The 22,396-nt window shown below is 52.3% G+C and overlaps 2 protein-coding genes across 7 annotated transcripts in view; one reads left to right on the forward strand and one right to left on the reverse strand.

Moving 5' to 3' along the window:
- Window positions 1-9,002, reverse strand: part of CLPTM1 (CLPTM1 regulator of GABA type A receptor forward trafficking) — a 55,105-nt gene extending 46,103 nt beyond the window's left edge. The window contains exons 1-2 of one of the 2 annotated variants that reach the window (XM_075914378.1): window positions 8,864-9,002; window positions 7,926-8,041 (exon numbers count right to left, since the gene is read on the reverse strand). In XM_075914378.1, coding sequence (XP_075770493.1) covers window positions 7,926-8,041; window positions 8,864-8,914 — 167 coding nt within the window. In that variant the 5' untranslated portion in view covers window positions 8,915-9,002. The remainder of the gene's footprint in view (window positions 1-7,925; window positions 8,042-8,863) is intronic. The other variant, XM_075914379.1, reaches the window with a different exon arrangement.
- The window catches only part of RELB (RELB proto-oncogene, NF-kB subunit), a 29,834-nt gene continuing 16,266 nt past the window's right edge, over window positions 8,829-22,396 (forward strand). Inside the window, exons 1-3 of one of the 5 annotated variants that reach the window (XM_075914388.1) lie at window positions 8,829-8,966; window positions 17,832-17,912; window positions 19,544-19,591. In XM_075914388.1, coding sequence (XP_075770503.1) covers window positions 17,861-17,912; window positions 19,544-19,591 — 100 coding nt within the window. In that variant the 5' untranslated portion in view covers window positions 8,829-8,966; window positions 17,832-17,860. The other 4 variants (XM_075914389.1, XM_075914385.1, XM_075914386.1 and 1 more) reach the window with 4 other exon arrangements.

Below are 22,396 nucleotides of genomic sequence, written 5' to 3' on the forward strand. Positions count from 1 at the left end.
ACCAATACGGGCCAGGGACTGAGAGACCTTAATCACACGGAGAAATCCCTACATAGCAGATCCCAAGGCCAAATGAGGTTTTTTTCCATTCCAACACACACACTCCTCAGCCCTTTGAGAGTTAGGACAGGGCATTCCAAGTAGATATTTATGACAACAGATTTAGTACACTTAACTCTGAAACAGCTAACTCTAGGTGTTGCACATTTCCAAGTGGGAAGTCTGGACAGCCATTCTGCAAGCTAATTTGCATTAATAAGTTAAAAAGTTCACAGTTCTAATGCTTTCAAGGTTCAGTACCTCAGAGGCATGCCAGTTACAAGTGCCACAGGCAACAATCACACTGAAGACTGATAGGCAGGAATTTGTCTACACCAGTTAACCCCATCTTAGTTTTGGGGGGCTAAGGGATATAGTGAGATGCAACATTTCAGACACAATGTCTCTGCTGAAATGTGTGTCCTGCATCTACTCTTGAGAGTGCTACATTCCAAGCTCAACTTCCTTACGTGACCAGCCCAAGCCAGCCTCCCCAAGTTACTGAGCTGAATCCCCACATTTGCTCTGCTGAATCCAGGCCTCTACGATTAGTTCACCTGCTGTCCCCACTCTCACTATGCAATACAAGCTTTGGAAGACACCTACACTGTGATAAAAAACCCACAACACGAAATCTCAGTGTTCAGGTCAGCTGGCTCAGGCTCATGGCCTCTGGCTGTGAGACTAAAACAGTAGCAGACAGTAGGGATATAAAGGATTAACCAATTCCCAGGTAAGCATCACCCTTACAGACCATGGGATGGAACAGGCTCCACCGTGGGCAGTGGAGTTGCTCCAGCCTGGCTGGGCCCACCACGGTGTGGCCAGGGGACTGCCCCAGCACTCCAACTGTGGCACAGCAGGACCCAAAGCAGCCTGGCTGAGGCAACCCCAGCCAGAGCAGCACCACCGCCCATGAAGGGTTGGGCCGGAGGAGCCCCCTGAGGGCTATCCAGACCCCAGTTTACTGATTAAAATTATATTATTTAACCAATTAACATTTCAAGGGATATTTGCAGCCCTGCTATAAACTCAGTCTGGAGCCATTTTGGAGTTTTACAGCCCCGTGGCCCAAGCCTTTGAGTATAAGTCAGAGAACGTGCCATGGATCTGTGAGAGCCCCTACTGTTCCACATGCCAGACTGAACCATGCATGGAACCCTCCAAGGCTAGCATCGCTGCGACCAGGAGACAAGCTTGTTTGAATGCCTGGATTTTTCAGGAGAGCAAAGGGGCTGATGACTAAGCCCCCACCCCCAGTTCAGTGAATCTTCTCTCTGGCCCACGGGCAGGAAATTGGGTTGTGATTGGGAGAGGCCGGCAAACTGGATGAATCAGAGCACCCCAGGAAAAAGTCAGAACATGATCTTGGTGGGGGTGTTAGGGCAAAAATAAATCCTTTCCTTTTTCAGAAAAGTGGCATGAAGAAGTGGCTTATTTTGAGGAGAATAGATGCTTTGTAGGTGGCAGGCCAGGACATGAAGAGCCTATGAAGCTAAAAAGGGTGGGGGTGGGGAGAGTTTCTTATAAATGGATGGGCAGTGGAAGCCACAGGGAAATTTGGACTCTGCAGCCTCTTCTGGAGGCTGCTGCCCACTATACCATGTCACAACTATCATAAGGTGGCTGAGAGGGCAGGGTGGGGAGCAAGTCTGAGGGCTATAGCAGGATAAGACACTGGGAATTTGTACATGATGAAAACAACAGCTGTGACCACTGCTCATCAGAACTGTCTTGTTGGCTGCTCATGTTTCCCAGCTGGTTTCACCTGTCTTTGATTGTAAGTTCTTTGAGGGCAAGGATATCAATCAATTCCAAAGCCAGACAGGCCTATTGTGATCATCCTTCTATATAACTCAGGCCAGAGAGCTGGTACAACACCATTGCTACAAGAGAACATTTAAAGAGGCCTAACTTTAAAATGGTGATAGAAATGTAGCCGTGTTAGTCTGGTGTAGCTGAAACAAAATACAGGACTATATAGCACTTTAAAGACTAACAAGATGGTTTATTAGATGATGAGCTTTCGTGGGCCAGACCCACTTATTTTGATCTGAGGAAGTGGGTCTGGCCCACAAAAGCTCATCATCTAATAAATCATCTTGTTAGTCTTTAAAGTGCTACATAGTCCTGTATTTTGTTTTAACTTTAAAATGGTCAGTGTTGGAGATTCCCTACCCGTGGTAAATTGTTGCAATGGTTAATTACTCTCACTGTTCCAATCTGAATCTCTTTAGTTTCAACTTCCACATTAGACCTCTCTGCTAACCTGAAAAGACCATTATTAAATATTTGTTGCCCCTATATTTAAAGGCTAATCAAATTGCCCCTGAACACTCCCTTCTTTAAACTCATCGAGTCTCATTACAAGACATGTTTTCTAATCCTTGAATCATTCTCATGGCTACTTTGACCCCTTTCTGATTTATCAGTGCACTTCTTGAATTACGAACACAAGAACTATAGAGTTCTAGCTGTGATCACACCAGCATCAAATAGATATAAAAGAACCTTTACCCTTCTAGAGATCCCGGTTAATGTATCCCAGGGTTGCATTAGCGCTTCTGAGCACAGCATCATACTGAGAGTTCATGGCAACAGATTCTCCACCATAATCCCCACATCTTTTTCAGAGTCTGCTTACTTTGCCTAAAAGCCTTTGGTGAGAGACTTCCAGAAAAACGTTGACAAAATCTAAGTATACTGTATACACTAGATCACAGGTAAGCAACCTTTTCAAATCGAAGAGCCCAACTACATCAAAATTCAGAACAAGTGGTCAACAAAGAGCCATATAAGAATTCCCATTTGCATGGCTGAAAATATACAACTTAATATTATTGATAACTGACACAATGATTAATAGCAGCATAAATGAAACATTGTACTCAAGGATTTTATGTACCAAGACTTCTGCTGCCACATCTTTTCACACATTTCTTTGAAGTCTACCACATAACTGGTCCAATCCAGCTTCATGCATGCGTTCAGACTGTCTTCCGTCAATCTTATGGCAGGGGGCTGGGAATGTAGGGGTACAGAAGTCTGAGTAGAGATGTATGAGGGGCTCAGGGCAGAGGCTTTGGGTGCATGATGGACTCAGGACACAAGGTTGGGGTGTGCAGAGGATGCAGGGGTGCTATGGTAGTGGGCTGGGGATGTGGGAGTATGAGGGGCTCAGGTATATTATGGGCTCAGGGTTGGGCGGGGGGGGGTGCAGGAGTGTTATGATGCTGCAGCTGGATGGGGGCTGGGCCCAAATCGGGGGTTTGTTGGCGACACTTTACTTTTAAATAAAGTAAAATATGTCCAACACAAAAGGTTTCAACATTGTCTTTATGGCAAGGGTGGGGAACCTTTTTTGGGTCAGGGGACACTGACCCACAGAAAAAATCAGTCAGGGACTGCACGAGAAGCAAAAAAAAACAAAACAAACAAAAAAACACCAAAACCCAACACCTCCAACTCCCCCGCCCCAATCCTCACTGATGGAGTACTGAGGTTCAAGGCCTCAGGCCAGATTTACTCTTCTGAGGTTCCATGGTTAGTAGATTTTGGACCCCCCCCCCCCCCCGGCTCCAGGATGGGGCCAAAAATGATGGGTTAATTGTGCAGGACAGGGCTGTCAGTAAGTGGGACACGGATGAGGGTGCAGGATCTGAGAGGGAGGTGGGTACAGGAGACGGTGACAGTGCTAGGTCCAGGTGGGAGGGAGGCTGCAGGAGCAGGCTGGGAGTAGGGTATCTGCCCAGGGGAGGGGGCAGGAGCAGACTGGTGGGCAGGGTGTCTGGCCAGGAAGAGGGAGGGTGAGTGCACAGGCTGGGGGTGCGGGATCTTGGTGTGGGACATCAGGGGCCACTTACTTGCTTTTGCGCCACTTTCAGGCAGACTCCTGCTGCTCCCACTGGCCAGATTCTGCATGCAGCTGCTTCTCTTCCCCCCGCTGGAGGAACAGCCTCGCAGGGACACGGTTCCTAGAAGCTCTCCCCTTTGCTCTCATTGGCCAAATTTTGGGAGCAAAGGGAAAAACCTCCAGGAAGCATGTCCCTGCAAGGTTGTTCCCCCAGCCAAGGGAGGGAAGCAGCAGTGTGCAGAGCGTCTTCCCCACAAGCTGGATCTGGCAGGGAGCCTTGGGGCTTTCTTCCCTCCTTCCTCCCCCCATAGGAAGCCAGTGCTGGCACTCCAAACTTGTTGGGGTGGGGAGGACAAGGCTGGAGCACCAGTGAGGTCTCCCTGCGGGGGAGGCCGAGCTGGAGCTGCAAAAGAGCCATATTTGGCTCAGGAGCCATAAGTCACTGACCCTTGCACTGGATAATCCTTGTCTGATGACCCCCCTCAAAGAATTCTAATAGACTGGTGAGGCATGGTTTCCATTTATAAAAGCCATGTTGACTCTTCTCCCAAACAAATCATGTTCATCTATGTTTAACGATTCTTTACTATAGGTTCAACCAACTTGCCTGGTACAGACATTTGGTTTACAGGATAGCCTCTCCAGTTTGAAGTTTAGTTTGTGGAGCCTGTTAGTCTGGGAATCTGTCTTAAACAGAGCCCTACTGCAGTCTTGAAAGAATTAAGATCACTTAGAAACATGGCAGTGGCCTATACCACTAGACTGGGAAGACTGTCTTGTCTATAAAAAGCTGTATGGGAACCTTTGCTGTAAGCCGTAAGTCCTATGCGATTTGTATTTTATTTTTTTACCTGTGTTTTTAATGCTCCTGACTCTCTACATCTTTCTTCTTCTCAAGAAGAAGCCTCTGACTCTCAATTCATACACATTCAGCTGCTATGTCATCACTATCAGAGGTAGCAATCTCATCTGAAGTTGATCAATATGCCAGTTGAGGCAAGATCAGCCTCACTCCTGGGTCCCAGACCCCCGTTTAATCCACAATCTTGCAGTCTAGGTACTGCAGCACAGGTCCCACTTGCCCTTTCCAGCATTTGGGCTTCTGTCCCTTGGCTAAAAGGGGCATTGGGGCAGATGCCCTTGGCCAGTCTGGGCTGGGTAACCAGCTGGACTCTCTGGCTACTTGGGGGAGGGAGCCCAAACACTCCCTGTCAGAGCCTCTCAGCTTCCCTGCTCTTTGGCAGCACTACCACTCTCTATCAGTGTCTCTGACTCTCCCTCCCCTTCCCCAGCAGGGAAGGCTTTTTTAAAAGGCCCCCTAGCAGCCTGATTCCTCATTCTAACTCCACCTCTACTAATTCGGGGTCAGAGTAGACTCTGGCCAATTAGGAAAGGTTTTTTTCTGCTTTTTAAAGCTGCCTCTCTCCCGTTCTAATCTAGCCCTCTAGACTGACCTTGTCGCAAAGTATTTTTGTTTTTAATTCTTTCATGGTGGCCCCAAAAAGTTCAAGTAATTCTTTTACTCTACCACAACATCTGCAAAACCCTCAGCAGCAAATTCCTTTCTGGTAACAATAAACCTGATTACTCCACATTATTTCTACACACTGGCTGCTGTGCAGCCTTCCTATTTCCAAGAAAACTGAGCAGTTTCAGCCAGAACTGTCTGCAGCCATAGAAGCAGGACAATCTCTGAAGGAAATGGACACTTGGCTCTGTCTAGTCATGTTTCATTCTGCATTGTTCACTCACATTTTGGATAACTTAAAAAACAATGAATAATCTAGGAGCACCTTAAAGACTAACAAAACATGTAGATGGTATCATGAGCTTTTGTGGGCACAACCCACTTCTGTTGTCTGAAAAAGTGGATTGTGCCCACAAAAGCTCATGATCCCATCTACATGTTTTGTTAGTCTTTAAGGTGCTACTAGACTATTCGTTGTTTTTTACATTTTTCCTATTACAGACTAACTTGGCTACCCCTTTGAAGATTCTAGATATCCTAAGATGACTCTACCCATCCCATACTTTATCTTCTCCTTCCCTACAGCTGAAGGCTAGTGAACATTAACATCTTTTTATAGTAGAACAGGATGCTCACTGCTTTAAAGGCAACATCTATTTGGACTCTGCTCAAAAACTCTCACTTGATGCTGACAGTCCCCTCCAATGATGAACCGATATCTAAATTGCCATTTTTTATTAGGACAATGGAAAAAGCTTTGATGATATATGCCTTGTACTTCCCATTGCCAGCCAGGTCTGTGACCCAGTTGATGAAGCTAGTTTATGTTTAGCTAGAAGCCATCTTGTATAACAGAAACCATTTCAGCTTTTTGTCTTTGCACGTAGGCCAGAGTGAACTTTCTATCACCCCATGCGCCAGGCCAAGACAGATGTGCTATTGGAATGTGTTAATTGGGCTGGTTCAGAGAGGAGAGGTACTCCCTTGTACCTGTCCACCATCTTGTTGATAAGGCTTTGTTTTTCCTAGTCTAATTGATTATTTCTGTAATTGGATGCCCTGATGTCAGACTGTTTGGTTAAGGGTATAAAGATACTAGGATTGATTGTATTAGGCAGCCTTACTGGGCCTGGCTTTGCTGGGACCACGTTTGGCTCACTTTGCTTTTATTGGCCAATAAAACTGTCTGTTTAGCCGCGTAAACTGAGTGAGGCGTTTGCTTCGACACGGGTATGACACAGAAATTATGTTGACAAACTTCTTTTGGTCATGGATCATGAGACATTAATGCAGTTCCATGTGCGGCCCGCAAGACTTTTAGTTTAGTGCTGCCCATGTGCAGGGTTGCCAGATTCCACTGGTTTCCCTCCATGTAGGTTTTTTCCTACCGGTATTATTAAAGTGATAAGCATGCAAAACAAGGGCACATGAAGTCATGTGCATGCTAATTGCACACATTGACTATAAGAGGTGGGGGTGCTCTCTCTGACTCTCATCAGAGCACTGCTACAGTTCCAGTGGCACTTGCCACAAATTCTAGGCACACAAGCATTGTTAGCAAAACTGGTCTATCACAGGAGATAAACTTTGTTATGATAAACTTGCAGCCCATTGAGATGAAGGAGGGCCACTCATGTTGCCCATCACTGCATTAGTGTCTCAACTGAAGTGCACAATGGAGTTAAAGAGCTGAGCTCAGGGGACTTTGTTCTTCTCCCTTCCACCTGGAGAAGTTCCAGAGGTTAGCACCAGGCAATGCTCAATAGACCCCAAGAGATCTCGGATGTGGGAAACCACAGCATTCTATGTGATACAAGGCAGATGGCAGAGCTGGCAGGGAAAGTGCTGAACTGTGGGTCAGCACACAGTTAAAGATATTAAGTTGGCGTTGTCTCAACCCAGAACACATCTTGCTCTTGCAGTGGGGTTTCTTGGGAGACCAGAAGAGTGGGTGTTTTTAGTTGCTGAATGGCACTGTTTAATATATGGTGGGATCTAGAGATGTAAATACTGACCAAAACAGTTAACCAGTTAAACCACTAAAATCATAGTTTAACCAGTTAACTGTTGGTGGGAGCAGGGCAGCAGATCTTACTGGGGCTGTAGGCAGAGATGTCTGGGCTGCAGCATGTCCAGCATCTGGGTCCCACCTGCCCCCACCGGGGCCACTGCTGCATGGATAGAGCCAAGTAACACAAGCCAGGACTCAGCCAGGGCCACTCTTTCGTCTCCTGCATCCAGTCTGCCCTTGGTGGCTGTAGCAAGGCTGCAGCAGCACAACTGTGGCACGGGACCTCTCTGCCCACCGCCTGGGTTTCCACCAACCAGGTCCACATGACTGGTAGTCTAGTTAACTGGCTACCAAGTAAGAATTCAGATAAGCCTAATGCTTACCAGATAACCGGTTAACTTGTTAACCTTTTACATCCCTGGGGTCTGTTGATGTTTTGTTATTTGGAAGCATTTGAACAGCCTGAGGCAAGGGACTCAGTAGCCAAACTGAAAGTAACATCAGGTTTTTAATGTTACGAAAAGAGGGCAACTGGAGAATCAACCACTGCTCACCTGAACAACACTCCTTTGATGACCTGCCAGGCATTCGGAGCTTGTTGCTGCGGCTGGTTCTGCTGCTGGGTCTCTGCAACCGGGCCCCCTGCTGCGGTGCCATTACTCGTTACCTGCTTTGGAGGAAAAGGCAGAGATGGGCTGGACGACAGGGGGTGGGTGAGATTCTGTGGCCTGCACTGTGCAGGGGGTCAGACTAGATGATCAGAATGGTCCCTTCTGACCTTAAAGTCTATGAGACAGTGCACAGGCAAAGGGGGTGGCAGGATGGCGGGAAAGGGCTACATGTTGGGTTCACCCAGCTGGCTGCACAGATCAACCCGCCCCCCGCAACCGGGCCTGCTGAGGGAACCCAGGGCCTGGCTTTGGGCCCAGCAGGGGCTCCCATTAACCCCAGCGCTGCAAGACCTACGGCAGGGTGGGAAGGGGGGGAGTGGAGGGAGACGAATCCGGCCTGGAAAGGAGGCTGGAAGCGGGGCGGGCCGGGTGAGTCGGGGGCGGGGGGGTGAAATGAGACGGGAGGGGAGGGGGTCTGGGAAGCGGGGCCGGCGCAGGGGGGGGGGCGGCGGGAACGGGCCGGGTGAGTGGGGGGGCACTGAGCGGGGGGGGGGGTCTGGGAAGCGGGGCCGGCGGGGGGGGTGGGAGCGGGCCGGGTGAGTGGGGGGGCACTGAGCGGGGGGGGGTCTGGGAAGCGGGGCCGGCGGGGGGGGTGGGAGCGGGCCGGGGGGGTGGGGGGGCACTGAGCGGGGGGGGGCGGGAGCGGGCCGGGTGAGTGGGGGGGGCACTGAGCGGGGGGGGTCTGGGAAGCGGGGCCGGCGAGGGAAGGGCGCAGGCCGGGGAGGTGAGTCGGGCGGGGGAAGAGCCCCGGGAGCGGCCGAGGAGCCGAGCCCGGCCCGGGGGAGGAGGGGCCGCGAGCCCGGCCAGGGCCGCCCCGCTACCTGCTCCGGGCCAGGACCAGGAAGCGCCGCCTCCGTCTCCGGCGCCGCCATCTTGCTGCGCCGATACTGCGCTGATCTCGCGAGAAGCCGGCCTGCCGGTCAGGTGACTGCCTCTCGCGGACGGGGCTGGGCCGGGGGCTGTGACGCAAGAGGGGGAATGGGCGGAGCTGCGCCCGGAGCGCGGCGGGAGGGGTTCGATGCAGGAGCAGGAGCGGCGCGTGGGGTTGATGCAGGGGGATTGAGAGGGGGAGACGCAGAGGGAGAGCGGGGGGGAGCGATGCAGGGGAGAGGCGATGTGAGGGGGAGATGCGGGGGGAGCAGTTCAGGGGGAAGTGTGGGGGGGCGATGCAGGGGGATTGAGGTGGGGGAGACGCAGAGGGAGATGCGGGGGGGCGATATAGAGGGAAAGGGGGCGACAGGGGGGCGATGCAGGGGAGAGGCGATGTGAGGGGGAGATGCGGGGGGGGAGCAGTTCAGGGGGAAGTGTGGGGGGGCGATGCAGGGGGATTGAGGTGGGGGAGACGCAGAGGGAGATGCAGGGGGGCGATATAGAGGGAAAGGGGGCGACGGGGGCGATGCAGGGGAGAGGCGATGTGAGGGGGAGATGTGGGGGGGAGCAGTTCAGGGGAAAGTGTGGGGGGGCGATGCAGGGGGATTGAGGTGGGGGAGACGCAGAGGGAGATGCAGGGGGGCGATATAGAGGGAAAGGGGGCGACAGGGGGGCGATGCAGGGGAGAGGCGATGTGAGGGGGAGATGCGGGGGGGAGCAGTTCAGGGGGAAGTGTGGGGGGGCGATGCAGGGGGATTGAGGTGGGGGAGACGCAGAGGGAGATGCAGGGGGGCGATATAGAGGGAAAGGGGAGGACAGGGGGCGATGCAGGGGAGAGGCGATGTGAGGGGGAGATGCGGGGGGGGGAGCAGTTCAGGGGGAGGTGTGGGGGGAGGGCGATGCAGGAGGGCGAGGGGAGACTGAGATGCTGTGGGCACAGTTGAGTTGGAGAGGAGCTGAGCCCAGTGGTTGCAGTGCAGCAGGGCTAGCTCAGGCGGGGGAGACTTAGTGGGGCAGGAGGGAGCTGGGGCGAGCTGAGGGAGTCAGTCGTTCTCTTTTTGTGTGTGCTGCTAGAAGATTTCGCTGGATTGCTGGGGTCCTTAACTCAGTTTTTGTTTTGATTTCAATTATTGCCCTGGGGCTGGGGGGTTCAGGGTGCAGGCTGCCCCCAGAGAGAGAACCCAGCCCTCTCTCACCACAGCACCTTGGGGCCAGGCGAGAAATGCCACTCTATGGCAGCTGCAGCAGGCACACTGGGGGGGTGTATGGGATCCAGAGTCACCTTCCCCCTGTGCTCCCCAGCCAGAATGAGGAATGCAGCAAACTGCACTTTCCCCTCCCTCCCTGGAACAGGGGAACAGCCAGCAATGTTCCCTTGCAAATGTTGGGGGGAATTGAACTTCATCCCCTCCATGCTCTTTAAAGGGCACCTGAAGGGGGTAGGAGGCTCAGTGCAGGGGGAGGAGGAGCCCTCAGCCAGCTCCTTTCCCTTGCCTGGTGATTTTTGTCTCTTTTTTGTATGGTTTCATGAGACGCAATCCCATTTTCCTGGCACAGCCAAACCTTAACCTCGCTTTAAGTAATGATGGTAGGATGCTATATATTGAATTTGGTGGTCCCAGTTCTTACTGTTTAGGAGGCATTCTCGAACAGACAGACTCTCAAATAAATAGTAGACAGCTATCCCTTTCTTTATCCCTACTGCCCCATAACTCCTTGTTTCCCATCCTATAGCCCTTGCTGCCACCATGTGGTAATTCATTAGCAGAGCCCTCCCTTTCTGTTTTATGAAAAGCAATCCCCATTACAAACCCATCCGATTTTCCTGGCACAACCAAACCCTGACCTTGCTTTATGTTTTGCATGTATTTTAAAGATTTGTGCATCTGTCTGAGAGTCCATCTGCAAGTCTGTTTGTTCAAGAACTCCTAAACAGTGAGAGCTAGGACCACCACATTTGGTAGACAGCTTCCTCTTACCCTAACTTAAAACAAGGTCAGAGTTTGGTTGTGTCTGGAAAATCGGATGTGCCTGGAATGTGATTGTTTTCCATAACACGGAAAGGGAGGGGGCAGAGAGAGGAGGGACATGATCATTATAGTGATCGCTGGGGGCATCAAGCGCAGGGGAGAGCCATCCTGCAGAGGTACTGCTGTGGGAAACTGTATCACCAATGGAGTGGCCAGCTGGCGATGGGGCTTGCCATCTTGTCTGTCACTCGCCTAGGTAGAGAGCCTGCCTGCCTCAAACCTCTCCCCCCCCCCCCCAGCACTGGACTGGGAGAGGACACCCTCTGGCCACACTGCTGTGCCCCCCTCTTGAGATCACCATCAGGGCTAGGCAGCACAGTACTGGATATCCCTTATAGGTGACACCCCCCCACCGCTTTCACCACTGGGCCACCTAGTGTGTCCATGGTGGGCCAGCCTGCACCCTCCCCCAGCTAGCCAGGGAGCACTGGCGGGGGAGGCCTATGTGGCCCTCCCCTTCCCACAGGCCTGGGGGAGGCCTGTGCAGTCCTTCCCCTTCCTCCCCACTCCCGTGGGGAGCCAACAGAGTAAAAGCTGGACTTCCACTGGAGCCCAAGCCACACTGAGAAGCCAGTGAGAGTCATTTGCATGGGAACCAGAGGATGACTGGGACTCAGGGTTGCCAATCTCATGTCTGGACAGACCAGATGCCATTTGCAGTAATGGCATCTGGTCCATGAGTGTTCACAACTATGCAGGCTCTCTCAGCAAGAGAGTTCGTGGGCAGCCTGACCCCCAAGTAAGTGGGAGGCTGAAGGTGGTGTGCTGTAGCCATTGACAGTACCCACCACACAGGTGCTGTGTGAGTCTTGTCCTTCCCAACTCTGAGGATGTGTTGTGCACATCAGTTGCTCTCTGCCTCTGTTCTTCAGGGGCTCATGCTAGAACTTTTGTTCCGAGGACAAAGCTTCTAGGTTACGAGATGACATTGCAAAGTTCTCTAACACCCCACCCCCACCCTGATTTTTTTATTACACATTTGGCCTAGGCAAACAGTGTTAATTAGCGATGGGATGGCATATTCTAAGAAGCAGAAGTGTCCAAGAGCTGTAATTATGCCTTGTGCTCCTTCCTCATTTCCTGAACAATGGGACAGTGCAATCAAAGAAAATCAAGTCGCTGCAAAATGCACCCAGAATAGAGAACCCTTTTGTAAGGACTGACACAACGTCAACAGTGACTAATGTGGCAGCTGGATACTGTCCTCAGCCCAAACAGTAAACTATGATTGTCACGAAAAGTAAACACAAAATAATTTGCAGCTTTCTACAATAATTCTTCCAGTCTACACAAACCGAGGGGTTTTGCCTCTGCCTGGCCCCCTTGAAATGCTGGAGCTTGTAGGGAAAAGGGGTCTGAAAGAAATGTCAGGCTAAATGTTACCAATGTGAGGTGGGATGAACAAGGTGGCAGTGTAACATGGAGTGTCAGTGTACCAACAGAATCACAACAAAGTGTGTGTTAGGTGTCGGGGCTCCCTAACCAACCAGTGGAGAGAGAGGCGCCTGAGAAGGTGATCTACAAAGCCAGCATGCTGAACAGAGAGCTGCCTCAGCTAACCAGTGGAAGATGCCAAGCAGAGGGGGCATACCTTGGATAGGTTCCTGCTTCTGGGGGGCAGGAAGGGAGGCATCTAGGTCTGCTAGTGATCCATGGACCGGGGGAAAAGGAATGTCTGGGTGTCTATGTTGCATGCAGGGCCTGAAACAAATGGCTGGATGTATGGAGACATCCCATACAATAATTAGCCCAGGGGATGGGGCATACAGCCAGGTGGTGGCACCCAGTTCACATCTTCCCTCCTCTTCAGGTGGAGAAGGGGTTTAAAAGGATCTGACATCTCTCAGAAGAGATCTGAGCACTAGGCTACAGAGTCATTTTAACTCCTTCCCTGGCTCTTTGTGACTAGCCTGGTGCCTTATAGTGGAGGACCACCAATCTTAAGCTGTAAGTAGCCTTGTCTCTAAGCAATTTTCCCGGATTTGTCCCTTTCAGCAGTGCCCAAGAAACCACCTTTATTAGGAGGAGAAAGGGACAGGTGGGCCCTGGGTCGCTGGGCATCTGGGGGGACTAGCAGGTGGCCTGGTGCCCACAGTGGGACTCCATCCCTGCCACACTCACCAGCAGTGGTAGGGCAAGCAGAGCAGTGTGGCCCCAGCTTGATCTGCTCACCTGGCTGCATTGCTTGGGGAGGTGGGACTGCCCCGGCACTTGCTGTCAGAAAGTGGAGCAATGTGGCTGGGAGAGCCAAATGAACTAGAGCCACATTGCTCTGCTTGCCCTGCCGCAATTGCAGGGGGGGTTCAGAACCACAGCCCCACTAGTCCCCAGATCACATTGCTCAGGGAAGAGGAATAGACAAGTGGAGGTGTAACCCACACACCTAGGCTGTGTCTACACTGGGCCACTTATTCCGGAAAATCAGCCGCTTTTCCGGAATAAGCTGTGAGCTGTCTACACTGGCCCCTTGAATTTCCGGAAAAGCAGTGACGATTTACTGTAAGAAATCAGCTGCTTTTCCGGAAAAACTATGCTGCTCCCGCTCTGGCAAAAGTCCCTTTTCCAGAAAACTGTTCTGGAAAAGAGCCAGTGTAGACAGCACAGTAGTCTTTTCCGCAAAAAAGCCCTGATCGCGAAAATGGCGATCGGGGCTTTTTTCCGGAAAAGTGCATCTACATTGGCCACGGACGCTTTTCCGGAAAAAGGGCTTTTCCGGAAAAGCATCTTGCCAATGTAGACGCTCTTTTTCTGGAAATACTTATAACGGAAAACTGTTCCGTTTTAAGCATTTCCGGAAAATCATGCCAGTGTAGACGTAGCCTTAGGCTACATCTATACTGGCAGCTTCTTGTGGAGGAACAGCTGTTCTTCCACAAAAACTTGCCGGCTGTCTACACAGCATGAGCGTTCTTCCAGAAGTAAATTTACAGTATAATACTGTAAAACAGGGCTTCTTCCAGAAGAGTTATTCCTCTCCCCACGAGGAATAAGCCCTCTTGCGCAAGAGCTCTTCCAGAAGTGGCCAGTGTAGACAGGCAACATGAATTTCTTGCGCATGAAGCCACTATGGTTAAAATGGCCATCAGAGCTTTCTTGCGCAAGAGAACGTCTACACTGGAATGGATGCTCTTCCGCAAAAGAGTTCTTGCGCAAGAAGCTGCCAGTGTAGACGTAGCCAAGTTGTTCACTGTCCCATCCGGTGGCATCTAGACCACAGCAACCGATAAGAACAAGATACTTCTCCAACATGGGCTGAGAGTCAGCTGTCTTTTAGCTCAGAGGGCAGAGGCTCCTGTACAGTACTAAGTTTCAGAGGTCCTAGATTCAGATTTGCCTGGTGGTGGTTACAGAGGTAGAGCAAGGGTAGGAGAGGACAGGAAGAGACAGGACCTAGGCTGGAGAGGGGTGGCCTAGCCCTTCCGCAGCTGGGGAACGGGGGTCAAGTGACAAGTGGCCCTCCACATCCCCCTTTACCAGTCACCCCTGCCTGCCCAGTCACTGCAGCTATTCCTAAAGCAGTAGGGGTGTTTGGAACTGCTTCCAAGGCTACGTCTACACTGCAGGCTTTTTGCACAAGAAGGCTGTTCTTGCGCAAAAACTTGCAGAGCGACTACACTGCACGCACGTTCTTGTGCAAGTAAATTTACAGTACAGCATTGGAAAACAGGGCTTCTTCCGGAAGAGTTATTCCTCTCCCCACCAGGAATAAGCCCTCTTGAACAAGAGCTCTTCCACAAGAAGGTAGTGTAGACAGGCAACATGAATTTCTTGCACAAGAAACCCCTATGGCTAAAATGGCCATCAGAGCTTTCTTGCACAAGACAGCGTCCACACTGCCATCGACACTCTTGTGCAAAAGCACGTGGCAGCATGGACACGCTCTTGTGGAAGACCTTTTGCACAGTTCTTGCAGAAGAAGCCTGCAGTGTAGATGTAGCCCAGGAGAATACACCCAGGGCCCAGCACATCAACGGCAGATTTCCTCTGCCTTGTTACAGTGCAGTGCATGCAGCAACACACCTGCCGTACATTCCTGGCCCAATGTTCCCTGGGTTTCAGTGGGTTCCAGCTGGGGGGACATTCTGGGCAGGCATGAGATGCTGCCATTCTTAACTCTGCATTAATTAAGTTTGGGACAGTGAATTTTCAGAGGGGTTGAACACCCAGAGCTCTGGCCACCCGGTGGCTTCAGCTGCTCAACGCCTCCAAAAATCAGACCCAAGAGGTTTCAAGAGGGGCTCCTAAAACCCGAGATGCCAAATCCAGCACCACGTGTTGCCTAAGGAGGTGGAGCAGCCCAGTTGTGCTAATTGAAATCACATGAGCCACTCCTGGCCCTCCTCTCCCTCCATTTTGCACCTGCTCTTGTTTGAACAGAAATTAATTCCAGGGGGTTACATTAACTTTGTGATGCAGGTCAGACAGTGGATCCTTCCAGGCATAGACCCTAGTCCCATGTTGTGCCTTGTTCTGGGTGGTAATCAATGACTCTGGACTGGGACTGTGTCTTCTGTGTGCCCACCACTGTCTACCCCCATGTTCTCTAATGCTTTCATAGCATGGGCCATGTTTTTATCCAGTCTCCCAGGGGGCTGGCCCACCCTGCTATAGCCCATCCAGTGACTGTGTGTAGTTCGGGATTACTCTACCAGAAAAGGTGACAATGAGTCCTGTGGCACCTTATAGACTAACAATGTATTAGAGCATAAGCTTTCATGGGCAAAGACCCACTTCATCAGATGCATGTAGTGGAAATTTCCAGAGGCAGGTATATTCCGCTACTAGAAAAGGAATGATAGGCAAGGACCTGCATATTTTTAGCTTCTTTTAATGTAAGATTGTAGCAGCTGGAAACAAAAGAAGTTGTGGAAGAACTAGGGATGTCAACGTGTAGTCGACTACACAATTAACCGATAAGCCTGGACTTGGTTAATCCTATTAACTACGCGCGCGTGCACACACACACACACCCTTGCTACTTCTGTAGCAAGGGAAGTGGGAGAAGCTGCCACCTCCACCCTCGGGGACTATCAAATAATTGTGTAGCCGCTAAGCTTTGAATTATACGATCATTCAGTTAGTTGATATCTTAACATCCCTAGGAAGAATTACGTCACCTGCCACCTTCCCTGGCCCAACTGTGCCACCATGGATATCCTTAGGATTTAAGGGGCCTTACACAGTATTATGAAATTGGTGCCCCTATGCTCAATGGCAGCCAGGGCGGGGATGATATTTTAGAGTCATGATTTTATAATCTTCAGCAACACACCAATGAAATATTTGAAACTAACGTCATATACACTAATACAGTAAATTCAGAAACATCATGGACCTGGTGTTGGCAAATGCCCTTAAATAGCATCATTACCACTTGATTGGCTCTTTCACAGGCTTTGTGTCTGCTAAGGCAGGTTTTCCCACTTTTGAGTTAACTAGATACTCTCTGGAGGAAGCAGAGCCTTAGAGCAGGGATAGGGAGAAATGGCAGAGTGGACTCTAAGGCCCAGTGGTCCCCCAAGTTTTCCAGTGCCCTATGCAGCTGTGTATACGGGTAGGAATAGCACAGCGTGCCGCCCTCCACCTCCTCCCCTAGCTGAACCCTGCCACCAACTACCTCCCTTGGCTTAGCTGCAAGTGCTAAACTAACAACTTGCTCCTGTACAGGAATCAGGTACCTAGGTAAGCCAGTGAAAGGAGGGAGGCTGGGCTGGGCCCTTCCTTTAACACACCCAGGACAATGAGATCAGACCAGCACGGCAGGGACTGAGACACAAGGCTAGCTCTGGGTGCTCGCCCCCCTCCGCTGACCGACCCCTCCAGGTCCCGGCCCCACCTGTCTGTCCCTGCTGCCCAAGATGCGCTCTGCTTAGTAGCAGCTGAGCTGGAGTCTGGGGCAGAGCTCTGCGGTGCTGGGCCCTCCCCTGCCTCTGCAGGTGCCTGGGAGCCCCAGGACGATGCTGAGGCGGGAGGGCGACCCGAGCGTGACGGCCCCGGGGCCGGTCCCAGCCGGCGGGGTCACGGCAGGGCACCGGACGGCCCGCGGCGCCCCAGACTCGCTGGAGAGGGCCGCCCACGCTGCGCCCTGCGCTGGAGCCCCGCCCCCTTCCCAGCGCGGGGCTTTCCCGTTCCACGGCGGGTGAGCTCACTCGGGCCTGCAGCCAATGAGGCGGCGGCCGGCCGAGCTGGGGAATTCCAGAGCCGTCGCCTCCTCCGCGGACTGCGGCTTTGGGGGAGCCAGCCCAGCACGGGGAGCCGAGCGCCGGGCCCCGCCATGCGGGACACCAGGGGACGGCAGCCGCGGCCGGAGGAGCTGGCTCTCCCGCGGGGTGAGGGGGCGGCGCTGCGGCCGGGGGGCGCTCCGGGCCGCCTGCCAGCGGTGGGCAGGGTCAGTGAGGAGGCCCGGGGGGACCCGTTAGGCCTGGGGCAGTGGCCCTGTGGGAGCGAGCGGGCGGCCCGGGGCATGCGGAAGCCGCGGGGGCGGTGCCGGAGGCTGGCGCTTAAGACCGCGACGGTAACTTTGTGGTCCCGCGCCGCCTCTCTCGTGTGAGCCTCGGGAACCTACAATCGCAGCCCGGTGCCGCCAGGCTGGCTCGGCTCCTCCGCCTAGTGCCCTGGACCCGTCCCCGTCCCCGTCCCCGGGCGCTGCCTCTTTGCGTCGGTGCTTGGCTGGGACTTTGGGGAAGTCTCTCCTTGCTGTCCAACCGCGGGGAGGAAGAGTGTTGTCTCCTGGGCCAGGGACTTGTGGGACTCAAGTTTTCTGGGATCTCCTTGAGCACCTGGCTGAGCCACCTGCTGATTTCCCTGCCAGGTGCTGTCCTGAGATGCAAAGGGGGGCGGGGCACAAGGCAGGTGGCTGATGGGGTAACGGTGTATCCTGTCTTTTTAGGTGCTGCCGTTCCAGATCCGGGCCTGGCCATGGCACATACCACGCAGGTCTCCAGTAAGGGAGCTGTGATCTCAGCTGAAGGTAATTCCCTCCCCCTTATAGCTAATAACACTTCTGCCTTGGCTAGCGCTCTCCATGGTCCGAGAATGGTACAGAAATGAGAGAATGAATCTATCCACCATTGCCCCCACTTTACAGATGAGTAAACTGAGGGACAGAACGAGTTCAGGCCATGGGGGAGCGGATGGTAGAGTGAGTTAGTACCCAGGAGTCCAGGCTCCTGGACCTGTGCACATTTATGCCAGCTTTACAAACTCCCAATCCCATACCTGCACTCTCCTTCCACCTGGCCTCAATTGAGCCTATCTGTGGCTCCAGACAACTGATTCTGTGGGTGCTCTTCTGCCACAGGCCCCACCCTGATCTCCCAAGGGGACTTGTGGAAAACACACATTTCAGTCGGCCCTGCATTTCTATCCTGGTACCACTACAGTAGGGCTGTGCTTTCAGGATTGTCCCTTGTGCAGTGCACTGGCTAAAGGAGTAGTTCTGCAGCCCAGCATGGTAGCTTCCACCCCCTAGTCTTCTCCTCAGCACTTGCTGCTCTGCTCTCTGCCTGCTGGGGGAACAGGCAACTCTTGCTGACTAAAGGTTCAGTTTGCACCTGTGTAACCCACACACCTGCTGAGCATGGTGCTCTGTCCCATGGAGTGGCACTGAGACCACTTACAGAGAGAAAGAATGAGCTTGCTCTACAGCCTTAGCTGAGTTTTAGTTCCTGTGGTAGAGACTCATGCACTTAGCTTCAAAGGTCCCTGCTTTGGGCCCACTGGAGGGTGTCACACTTGCACTGCAGGCCCAGTGGTGCCAGCAGTCCCACAGGGTTCAAACTGCCATGTTGTTCCTATCTCTTAGGGATGTAAAAGAGTAGTCAAGTCATATTCCCTCCCCCCTTACTACTTCTGTATCAGAGGCAGCAAGTGTGTGTGTGTGTGTGTGTGTGTGTGTGTAAGGTGGGGAAGTAGGACCAGGTGCTGGGGAGAGCTGGCTTAAAAGCTGGCTACCCCCGGCACAGTCTCCCAGTGCGATTCTCTGCCTCCGTTAGAGATAGCAGCACAAGGGCTGCTGCTGGAGCAGCCTCCATCTGTGGGGGATCCCAGTGAGACTTAGGATCCCCCCCAGACAGGAGCTGCTTCACTGCAGCAGCTTGTTGGGGGGAGAGTGGGGGAACAGGGCAGGGGTGTCCCCACTCCCCACTAGGACTGCCCTGCGGATGGGGTGTCTAGACCCGGCACAAGCCAGGACTGCTCAGTTGTGGTTTGCGCTGAGACCCAGGACCTACCCCGCTGCAGCTCTGCATTTTAAACGTAACAGGAGCCAGTCTTCCTGCGTGCCCGGTTCCTATTACATTTCAATTGCAGAGCCGCAGCAGGGGTAGCTCCTGGAGCACTCTCCCATATCGACTAATCATGTAGTCGATACGAATTGTATCGACTACACAGTTAGCCAATTGCCTGCCTCTTAACATCCTTAATCTCCCTCATGCCACGTGAAGTAGGAGCAGCCACCGCTGTAGAGCTCACCACGGTATCTTCAGCTGAGTGGGTAGCCACTTTTACCTGGCCCCTCTGGCATGAGGGAGGGGCTGGTTTGAGACGTCAACATTTAAGCATCTGCATTAGAAAAGCTCATGCTTTCTTTTTCCTTTACAGATCAATTAGGTGAGTGGACAATGGGCAGTGGGGGTACAGTGACCTCAGGTACGTACAAGTGCTCTAGGCCGGTGGCAGGCATGTGGCCCATTGGGGTTCTAGGTGTGGCTCACAAGAAATTTTGTTTAGTGTTGCCCCCGGTTCTGCAGGTTTTCATCTGTGCAGTTTTTTCCTACTTGTATTACCCTAGTGACACGCACAAGCCAGGGCACATGAAGTGAGGTCCATGCTGAATGCACACAACACGGACTATAAACGAAGCATGCTCCCTCTGCATTTAAAGCGCTGCTACAGTTCCAGCAGCACCTTCTGCAAATTCTAGGTATGCCAGCACAGTTAGCGAAGCTACCCTATCCCGAGAGACCAGCTTGGTTACAACCATCTTGTGGCCCATTCACTAGCCTGGGTTGCCCATGGTTGCTCTGCAGTAAAGGGGAGAGGTAACATGCAAGCGTGGCAAGGCAAACCCTGCTATCATTCCCCTGCGCCCTCTCCTTGAAGCCCAATTCCAGGGCTTTAGCATTGGACCCAAAGAGCAGGTAAGGGAATACCTGGGAAATGGGGATACATACAAGTCAGTAGCTCCAATGGCACATCTCCTGCAGCATTCAGGGGACTCACTTGCACGCTTCCCAAATCATCCAGGTGCCTCTCAGCTGAGAAAGCAGCAAGAGCGAGCTTTGTACCACCCAAGATGAGAAAAGTGATCTCATGAGTTACCATGCCAGACATCCAGTTTCTACCATTAGGGAAACAGTGGGGCACCCTGGACTATGGGAAAGCATGCCTGGCCTTGACCTCTGCTCCTGGCTCCTCAGCCAACTTCCTTGCCACAGTATGATGTTTGTAGCCAAAAAGCTACTGCCTTGAGCAAATAGCAGCTCCGAGAGAAAGAAGGGGGCAGTTCTTACCCTGTCACAGGCTCTCTCTTTAAAGCAGGGCCTGCAATTAAGGAGGCTCTGTCAGCAACAGGGCTAGGACTTAAACAATTAGCTTAAAAAAGGGGGGGGGGGAGAGTTAATGTCCCTTGAACAGAGGCTCCAACCTAATGGTAAAGCCAAGTGAAAACCAGTGTTCCCTGTGAGCTGCACACTTGTGCGGCTACTCAGATTCCAGTGTCACCCAGTTGATTAGCAGAGCACCCACAGCTAAGTTTGTGTGTTTACTGATGATGCACATTCACACACTGCAGTGCACAGAACAAAATGTATTCTGCACCTGGATGGAAAAGATTAGAGGGAACGCTGGTGGAAACTGGCATCATTCTCTTAGACCAATGCGTCTCCATAAGGCCTGGGCCAGATGCAGAGCTGAGCAGTTTACCTGAAAGCGTGACACACAATGCTGTGTTTGTGCAGGGACACTTATGTCTAGTTCTCCCTGGTTTAGCTGGCACGGATGGCAGCCATGTTCAAACTGAGGTCTGCACACAGTTGCACTGATGTCTCTAACCGGATAACATCATTGACTCCTAGGGCTGGAAGAGACCTCAGAGGTTACTGAGTCCAACCACCTGCTAAAAACAAGACTAACCACAACTAAATCATCCCAGGCAGAGCTTTGTCAAGACAGGTCTTAATGCCTTTAGGGCTGGAGATTCCACCACCTCCTTAGGGAACCTGTTCCAGTGCCTCACCACCCTCCTAGGGAAATAATTTTTCCTAATAGCCAACTGTCACAGGGTACATTGACCACTCCCACGCCTCCTGCCAGTAGCACTGGGAATTAGCTTGTATCTACCTGCTGCACATGTCCTGCTTGGCTTCCCTCTGGTGGGCGTCGGTGTCCTCATGTCATGCTCCGGCTCAGACCTGTGTCACTCTTGGACTGCACGGTCTTCTCCAGGACTCTGGCAGTGCCCACTCCAGTGTCTTTCAGCCCCCTTTGGGGCAAAGCAGGGGGGGGGGGGGAAGAGGGGACATGCTGTTTATCATTCTCTGCATTCTGGTATCCTCCCCTCATAGGGAACCCACAATTCCCCTAGACCCACCTTTGCCTCAGTGACCCACTGCCACTCTTCATCTAGCCCCTGCCTCAAGGGCAAGCTGCAGTCTGACTTGGCCACTCATCATAGGCAGAGGGGTGGACCTGCAGCCTTTGCCTATCCTGGCTACAGGATAGGCAACCCTGAGGTCTTGCTTCAGGCCCGGCAGCCTGGGAGTGAGGTTAGGCTAGTCTCATCCCAGCCTGTCCCAAGCCAGATCCCTCCTGTTCCCCAGCTAGAGTCTCTCTTCCTCCCCCGCTTGGAGCCCTTAATTATGTAGCCCTACCTGGGCCCTAATTGGCTACTATCTGCCACAGCTGTGGACTTTGCTCTCCGCCCTCTCCCAGGGCTGGTTTTTACCCTTAAAGGGCCAGTGCGGGGCAGACGCCCCATCACACCAACCTAAATCTCCCCCACTGCAATTTGAGACATTGCACCACATTCTGCCATCCATCACTACTGAGAACAGCCTCTCTCCCTCTTTGGAACCTCCCTTCAGGGAGTCAGAGGCTGCTCTCAGATCCCCCCTCACTCTTCTCTTCTGCAGACTAAACAAACCCAAATACCTCAGCCTCTCCTCATAGGTCATGTGCTCCAGCCCCACAATCATTTTCAATACCCTCCACTAGACTCTCTCCAATATGTCCACGTCCTTTCTATAGTGGGGGGCCCAGAACTGGATGCAATACTGCAGACGTGGCCTTACCAGTGATGAATAAAGCGGAATAATCACTACCCTAAATTTGCTGGCAATGCTCCTATTAATGCACCCCAATATACCATTAGCTTTCTTGGCTACAAGGGCGCACTGTTGACTCATACACAGCTTCTCATCCACTGGAATCTCCAGGACCTTCTCTGCCTAAATG

This window comes from Pelodiscus sinensis, chromosome 33 (genome assembly GCF_049634645.1).
Source record: "Pelodiscus sinensis isolate JC-2024 chromosome 33, ASM4963464v1, whole genome shotgun sequence".
Taxonomy (NCBI): domain Eukaryota; kingdom Metazoa; phylum Chordata; order Testudines; family Trionychidae; genus Pelodiscus; species Pelodiscus sinensis.